We start from the raw sequence: 8,831 nt of genomic DNA, 5'->3' as shown, positions 1-8,831 counted from the left end.
TAAGGAGTGAGAGAGGGAGAGCAGCTGTCCTACCTTTTGTGCAGGTAATTATAAACTTGAGTATTAAGGAGGATATTCTGCCAACACCATGGGCCAGAACAGTGATTACTAACTGTGTTACAATCAAAATCCAAATCTATGCTTATTTGTAAAGCGAGAACATACATATATAACAACACAACTGACTCTGAGGGTATCATTTGACGTATAGCAGAAAATAATAGCCCTGGAAAACATGGTCTGGTGGACCTCAAATCAAAGATTAATATGATAGGATTAAAAAGCAAACTGAACCAAAACAAAAACCACAACATCTGTAGTATGTACAAACAGTGGTGGAATTATTCCAGCATAATAGGGATACACAAGTTACAAAGCTTTGCTCCCATTACTTGGCCCAGATATGTTACTTGTAATGCTTCATTAGTGTTGCATCACTAGAGAAGACCAGTCTGGCAGTTCTGACTGACCCATCAATCCCCTTTTAGGCAGCTCACCTTCTCACCCAATCCTTTTTGCCTCTGTTTTTCTTTGAATCCAGGCAGGCATTTGTAGGAAGAAGATGCGGTGCTGCATCACAGTTCTGAGGTTTTATGTTTGATGGTCCTTAAGTATCCCTGAATTAGAGTTGCATCTGCCCACTAGGGACAACTTTTTTTTACAGGATGGTGCAACTACCTGGGTAGCTGTGTGACTGCCACTTAAAGCTATAAATTTTTCTTAGTTCTGTTTATCCTCTTACTAGTTACAAAATTGTGCATCAGAGTCATATTTCTTCCAGCATCATTAGGTGTATTGCAGCCTTCAGTTACTAATTACCCCAGATTTGAGCCAGTAAAACAGGTGACTCCAGCAGGGATTTTTGAAAATTGTGGTTTTGAGAGGAACCTGTGATAGACCATGGTTTCTTCTTCTGTGGCAGGTTATGTCATTAAGCCTGTGTAATCAAGGAGGGATAAACTACATTCCGCAATATTTTATACATTTTTTTGTGTGCAAACAGTGGGAGTTGAGTAGTAGCACACCTAGAATGATGGAAGGGCCAAGGCCTTACAAGCCGGAATTAAAACCATTGTATGTCCAGGATGATAGATTGATTGCATTTTCATGGAAATGGCTTAGCCCTCTTAACACAAACCAGCCATTAAACCACTGGGAGAGACAGCTGACACTGGGCAGACCTTCCAGCACAGCAGTCTCAAGATGTATATGTCAGTTCACAAATGATCATGGTATAAGGGACAAGTCAATCCCAAACTGGCTTACTGTACATCACCTGCATTTTAAAGTGAAAGTGCAAGTGGTAATGTAACCTGTTCCATGCTTGTCCTGGACTGCATCCCCGGTGGCTCTTCTATGTGGCATAGAACACATGTGTGGCATCTCTTTGGGGGAGAATGGCTTGTACGTAGCCAATAGTGTGTCTGATAATTTACTTACTGCAACTGCCTCTCTCCATCTGTCACTTTTGTAGTGAATCATCAAGGAAGACACAGGGTTAAAATGAGCAATCTGCCGAAAGCTTTTGGTCTTTTGCAAACAGCACAGCATTATGTATACTGTAGAACAGCATTTCCTGCATACTTCCAAAATCTCTTCCAAAGTAACCTCCTCTTTTCAGAGAGTCTATCACTGAGGGATTACAGCAAGCCAGGAGAACAGAAATGTTTAAGTTCTTGTAGTCTTTCAGGATTTCCTTGAGAGTAGTAACTCCAGTGGTGTCCAGAAATGAGATGGAAGAGCAATCTACAACAAGGGCTTGGAAATCGATTTGCTTAGGAACTAGTTGCAAAGTGGTTTCTCTGGTGCCCAGCCCATTAGCAGTTCTGTGATTTCCCTTTTTCAGATGCTGTTTTTCTTTCTTCTCGTATTTCTTCCTTCTAGCAGCTTCTAGGTTAGGATCTAAGTTGGTCAGTCTGTACAGAGACTTTAGGAAGTAGTTTCTATTTGCATAGTAGAGCGGGGCCTCAAAACGGAATATTTTGACCTTTGGAACAGTAGAGAGATTTTCATATTCTAAGTCATCCTCATAGAAACTTGTGTCTTGAATCTGGCCAAGCAGGGTTGTCCGTGGCCGCTGTGTCTGACCAATGATGCATAGCATGGAGAAAACAATGCCAACCAACAGCCCTATTTCTGTGCTGATCAAGGCAGAGGCAGACATGGTAACCACCCAAACAAGTGTGTCCACCTTATTCATATGGTACCGGGCTGGCACATCTCGGAACTTCCTCAGGGCTCCTCGGAGGCTGACAATGATAATACAAGCCAGGACACACTTCTGCAAGGAGTAGAAGAGAGGTGCCAGGAAGAGCAGCACCAGCAAAACTACCATTGCACTAATTACTCCAGAGACTTGAGTTTGACAGCCTGTAGATGTTTTGACGAGTGTTTTTGCCAGAGCTGCACTGGTTGCAAAGGAGTGGAAGAAAGAAGGAATGATGTTGCAGAACCCCACAGCAAACATTTCCTGATTGGCTCGAATGGTGTAAGAGTATTTCTTTGCAAACATTTCAGAAAGGGATACAGTGAAGACAAAACTGACTATGGCAAGAGGCAAAGCATCTACAGCAACTCGGAGCATTAAGTTGAACTGTGGTACCTTTGGGGGAATAAATCCTGTTGGAATAGCTCCAGAAACACTGGATGCATACACTTCATTTAACTTCCCATAGTGTGACACTAGTGTTGCCACAACAATAACTACCAGCTCTGTGGGAAGAGGAAATTTCAGTTTGTGCTTATACCGATCTCCCAGTTCCTTAGCAGTGACCAGCACCGTGATAGAAATGGCACTTGTGATGACATCACAAAGGTTAGCCTGAGAAATGTTACGGAAAATGTTAATCCAGGTAATAACAAGCATCCCATGTCCTTGGCTACGTGGAATTTTTATTCCAACCAGATACTTCACTTGAGCTGTTAAAATGGTTAAGGAAGCACCAGTTGCAAAGCCATCTAGTACCGACTCAGATAGGTACATTGATACAAAACCCAGACGGAATATCCCCATTAGAACCTGAGGAAACACAGAAAAAGAAAAAAAAGATGAGCCATAAATGTTGCTCCAAATAATTATGTACAGATGGGAGAGAACTAGCTGAAGGCCAATAGCATTTGGCTATTTAAATCTTAGAAGAGGAATTATCCTTTGTGGTTTCCAGTCTGCTTTTAAAACACATGATTGCTCTTACTGTTGTGGGATGCTACAAACCCAAGAGGTGAATGGGGAGTTTGAGACAGGGTCAGTCAAACATTGGTCTGAAGTGACTCCACTGAACTGACTTGTCTGAATTTTCTTTCCCATGCAAAATAGCAAAATACTTCTGTTATACCAAAGCAAATTTTCTTTTTTTCTGTCTGAAATTGAATAAAGTTAATACATCAGGTCTTTGCGTTGTAAACAGAACTTGAATTACTGCAGATATGGATCGCTACATTAGCTGTTGTATTGAACAGCTTTTAATTTTAGCCCTGTGATCAGAAGGGAAAGTGGAACACAGCCTTTGTGGCATGCTTAAGGTCAGAAGTGGCAGAAGAGCTCACAAACTTTCCCACATCTCAGGATACTGTCCTTAACTAGTTACTTCTCCATCCTTTGATGACTTTGGAAAATACAGCTTCCCAAGGGCATTTTGTTGTTTATAAATGTGAAGTTTCTTAGTGAACAGGAAGATAGCTATTCCTTTCTTAATTCATATGTATTTATATATATAACTAATAGGTAAGCAAAGAAGCTTTAGGAACTTCATACCTTGCCTCTGGGTGTCATCAAACACTTACCTGATACACTCCAGCCACAAATGTCAAGGCTGTAGCAATGCCAATAGCGTAGCATTCCTTCCCACACTCAGCGTTTATCCCTGCAATTGTAAGGTTGAAGGCAGTTGTGTTGGACAGACTGTCATTCTGCAGCGAGCCATCACCCAAAGCTGGTGGGGCATCATCATTCAAGTCAAATCCAGCCAAGAGAAGTTCTCTGTCTACAACTTGTCCTACCATTAAGCTTATCAAACTGAAAATGCCAACTGAGACATGCCGGGATGTGCCCATTAAGAAATAGATGATGTTGGCGAAGAACGATGTGTAAAGACTATAAATGGGCTTCAGACCTGCTAGTAGTGAGTATGCAATTGCTTGAGGCACCAAAATGATCCCAATCACTAACCCAGACATAACATCTCCCCAAATGTACTCTTTGCACTGGTACTTGGGAAGCCATCGTAAAACAGGAAGGAAGTCCATAACAAAGTTCTTCAGCTTCTGTGGGGTGCAGGTGCAACTCTTTCTCAGCTTAGCTAGCATGACTTCTTTCCTATTAATCTTGACATGAGTCTTTCTTTCCATGAGAAAGCAGGAAGAGGTGCTGTTTTCCATTCTGGTACCCTCAAGTGATCTTTCCATTGTTGCAGTGTTTACTTCATGTATTTCTTCCTGCAATGTGAGGAAAATGTTGCAATTAATTACTTTTTTTAGCAGGGGTGCTTAACACTAAAAATTTGTCATTTGATTGTACTTTTCAGGGAGCATTATCCCAACAAGAACACTGTCACAGGGCTCCAGTGACACACAACACTAAGAAGTAAATCTGCAGATTGAGCCCTTTCTTGCATACATTAATGAGTACATTTGATTGCATCCAGTTTATTTTACTAAGGAAAAATGGAGTTAAATTTGTCGTTTCTTTGTATGACAGATTTCCATCATCTCTTCCAAATGCTCCATCCTAAATGTGTCTGTGAGCAGAGGGAGCACTTGATGGTGTGAAATAGACATGTACTAATGAGGAAGGTTACAGTCTTTCTAATTGTAGTCATTAGTTTGTGACTCACATAGGGTATAGTGATCTGTTACTACAGCTGTCATCAATGCACAGGAGAAAAAATTTCCTAGTAGAACCTGTAAAGCAGTTTTCTGGAGGCCAACAGTTTAGTCTTATGCAAAAATTCGTACATAAACCCTTGATGGACTCTTTGTAGGTGCTACGTAATTTGAATTTGTTGAATTGTGGATTATTTCGATGTGCAGCTTCCGTTGATAGGCATCTCCTCACAGATAACCACTTTGGCAGCATATGGACCCTGTATCGTGGTGGAATTTGTTACCATGTCAGAAGAGTGCTGCATGTTAGTATTTTCAGATTTAAACCCATAGTTACTGTAGCTTTGCTGTTCTGGTAATAAGACATAACAAATAATGCTGTGGACAGGAGAATAAACACAGCAGTGTTTCCTAGGGTTCCCTGCATGTCAGTGTTCTGATACATGACTGGGAATATTTGTATTCCCCAGGTGGGGTGCTTTTGGTGTCTCTTACTTCAGTGGACACAGCTGTTTTCACCAAGCTCAATATCTACTTTTTTTTGAATTGTCAAATTAAGTTGAAATTAGCTTAATGCATCCATAAATCATTTGAGAGTAGGTGGGAACATGTCTTAGAGGCAAAACATGCAAGTTCCCTAACTTACTCAGTTAAAAAAGTAAAAAGAGGAGTAGACTGGTGGAAAATGTCAAGTAGACTATGCCAAGTGGCAAATCTTGTCTTCTGGTTTGCAGTGGAAAAAAAGAAGAGACTTCCAAGAGTGGGTGCCCATATATGAGTAATGTAGTGGGAGATAAGGAATGACTCATACTGACCTAGATGAAGATAATGAGTGGCTTGTACTATCCTATGAAGAATCTCTAGGAAGTCAGAACTTCTCTACTCCCAGCCTCTCCCAGTGTCATAAACAGCCAGGATCTCTGCAACAGAGCTTCTTGGTGCAAGGAGTGACATTGCAATATTGTCAAAGCATGTCTTCACTTACAAGTCAAAGCTGTTTCTTTCCTCTTTCAATGTCTAGAGACAGAAGTTGTACTCATCGGTTTCCTAAAACCTGAAGTACACTCACTGGCACAGTATTCTATTGGTCTATTAAAATGATTTTAACAGTTAATAGTAAATTTAGACTCCAGTGACAGAAATGTTCGTTCCCTGTGTAAATTTCATACATTTTTGTTGTTGTTAACAAGAGTGGGGTTTTTTTTAAATATTTGTTAACACCCAGCTAAACTGTAGAATTCCAAGCTGAGAAGAAAACAAAGGGTTTATGAATCCAACTGGAAGCATAATGAATAAGCAATAGAGTAGATTATCAATAGCCTGGCAGCTTTCAAGCTGCAGCAGTCCAGATAGAGAATTATGTACTAGAAAGTCTTTTGTCTATCCTGCTTGGATTTGTTTTCAAGATTTTAACATTCACCTTTGAAAGCAGACTGAAAATAATAAGATATGTATCTGTAAATAGTGTAGATGTCTTAGACAAGTTCCCAAGTATTACTGTAAATGATACAGTGTGATTTCTAAGGCCATGCAAAGTTTAACCACCACTTGAAGCAGGATATTTAAGTGTTATAGGATATGTAGTTTATAATTTGGAAGAAGGCAGATAAGAGATTCTTGTTAGAGATGTGTGGACTGATTGTCCAAGGTGAAAAGGAAATGCCTAGTAGTCTAAATATACTGTTAAATATCAGTAGATTCCTATCCATCCCAATTACATGAAACCATTTTTAGCTCCCACTGTATAAATTTCTTTATGTTTGCAAGTAAGGTTTGTTTTAATAATGAGGGAACACTAATCACAATTTAATTTAATTATTTAGAAAGATTAATGCCTGTTTTTTATCAATGCCAAATTTACTTTAGACCCAGATGTTCTGCATGGTTATGCTAGGCAAGATCTGCTTGGACAGGAAACAGGTTGGATCTAGTCTCCGTTAGACTGCAGAGGTGAGGGAAAAGATAAAAGAAGTTACAACACCAAGAGAAATACTTAAGAGCATATGGATAAAGTTTACAAAATACAGAATGCTAACAAGCATAATAAAGACATCCATTTTTAAGATGCAAAAACCCAGTACTTCCTGTCTTACCTAAATTAGCTGGGAGAATGAAAGGCTTGTGTGTGAGGACAGCAAGTCCTTATTCAAATGCCACTCACTTCTTACAGCCAAGTGAATTCAGACAGCCAAGAAATAAGTACCATGACCTTGTTCTACATACTTAAAAGCTAGTGGGCTGTTCAATATCCAATGAGTGCTTATTATAGGCTGCATAAAAAAGATTGCATCAGCTTCTGTACACTAGGCTCATACATTTAATTGCACGATTGCCATTTGCCTTTTCTCTAAACTCATAAAATTTACTTGCAAGTAATTTGGGATTTACGAAAAAACCCATTAAATTTCACACATGTATTGTTGGTGCAGCTTCCTGTGGGGTGATAGTAATTTTCAATACGTAAGATTATTGGAATATAATTTATCTAGAAATCTGTTAGATCTTTTCTATATGTCTTAGCTATCCTGCCTTAATGGATAATCAGAGCAAGTAACTTTTTGTAAAAACCAAGCAAGCAAAAGACCAAAATATAGCTAGTACAATAAAGCATGTGTCTTCTGCCTTCAAGCAAGCAGGCAGGAGGTCATTTTCTTCAATTCATTTTTCTTATGAAAATAAGGGTTTCCTTCCTGCAAATAACTGTTTATTCTGCTATATTTATTTTCTGATTCCATGTCAAAAGAACATGATAGCTGTAAACCACTCAGCTCTAGAACTAGGTTGGCTTTCATAAACTGTTACTATGTTTTGATGTTGCTTCATAGTTTCCTTGTTGCTTCAGACCATAGTAAAGCCCCACAGAATAATGGAAGGGACATTGTTAGCAGCAGCCCATTTTTCAGCTGTGTAAGCCAAGAATTGTCAGGCTGTGATGCCTGTAGCGCAGTCATAGCTGAGTTGCTTCACGTGAAGGAAATGAAATTCCACCATAGCTGTGTGCTGTCCCCTGTACTTTTGTGCAGCCTAGCAAAGCTTGGAGCTTCCAATGTTCTTGCCATCTGCAGAGACAGGGTGGTGGAGAGGATATCTGTCTGCTCCTGTGCACTTGTGTACGCTCTGGCCTTCAGATTCTGGCACTGAGATACAACACCATCCTTCCAAAGCGGTAATACTTGAGCAATATGCAGGAGCCCTAGGGGTGTTAGTAAATGGATTGCTTTAGTCGTTCACCAAACTGACCCATTTTCATCTTAGGCCATACTGAGTGGTTCATAAGAAGGGGACAACCCCTATTTCAGTCTCCCTCTTCCCCTCCAGAGCTTCCCAGAACACAATGTTTGCATTTTATTCAAGTGAAGTCTTTCCATCACTTGCGGAAAAAGCTGTTCTTAGCAGGGATGTGCAGATGAAGCATAGAACATGTTAGTCCATTACATGTGACTGTGGCATGGGAACATCCTCAACTGTTTAATACAAGTGAGAGTTTACTTGTGTGCCCATTCATGTACATATGTAACATCCATACAATTACAATGAAAAGTAGTCCGGGTTATTTTTAATTGTATTTTGATGTTTGGAATCTTTACAGTTAACTTTTTTTAAGTTATCTTTGACTACATGAGCAAAATTGACCAGAACCACTGTCTGAACCACTCATTCTTTCAGGTTAATTGCAGGGTCTCATCTTATCTTGTGAAAAAGAGAAAGAAGCAAAGAACCATTCAAGCCAAACAAGCTGCTGACTTTCCAACTGGCTTTAGTCCCACCTTTCTTCTTGTCTTTTCACTATGCCAGTGACCTGACTAAATCTCTCTGCAGGGGAGAAACATTCATCACAATATATTCCGTGGGATTTCTCCTTGCAGATTCCTTGGCAAATAGTTTCTGCTGGTATATGTATAACCATTCAGACTGGATGAGCTGTTCTTCGTGAAACAGCCCAACTCCAAAGATCATTATTCTTTTGTCTTTGTGTCCTGATTGTCATTCAGAAAGCCTGAAGCTGTATC

General features: G+C 39.9%; 1 protein-coding gene across 1 annotated transcript; it reads right to left on the bottom strand.

The window, feature by feature from the left end:
• Positions 1–1,498: 1,498 nt before the first annotated feature.
• On the bottom strand, positions 1,499–4,404 carry SLC26A1 (solute carrier family 26 (anion exchanger), member 1). The gene is made up of 2 exons (XM_009070753.1): positions 3,784–4,404; positions 1,499–3,019 (listed from the first exon to the last, which is right to left on the bottom strand). The coding sequence occupies exons 1-2, from the start codon at positions 4,402–4,404 to the stop codon at positions 1,499–1,501; spliced, it is 2,142 nt and encodes a 713-aa protein (XP_009069001.1).
• Positions 4,405–8,831: the final 4,427 nt, after the last annotated feature.

The sequence above is a fragment of the Acanthisitta chloris genome, unplaced genomic scaffold (genome assembly GCF_000695815.1).
Source record: "Acanthisitta chloris isolate BGI_N310 unplaced genomic scaffold, ASM69581v1 scaffold38432, whole genome shotgun sequence".
Classification (NCBI taxonomy): Eukaryota; Metazoa; Chordata; class Aves; order Passeriformes; family Acanthisittidae; genus Acanthisitta; species Acanthisitta chloris.
This window is presented reverse-complemented; position numbering and strand designations above follow the sequence as displayed.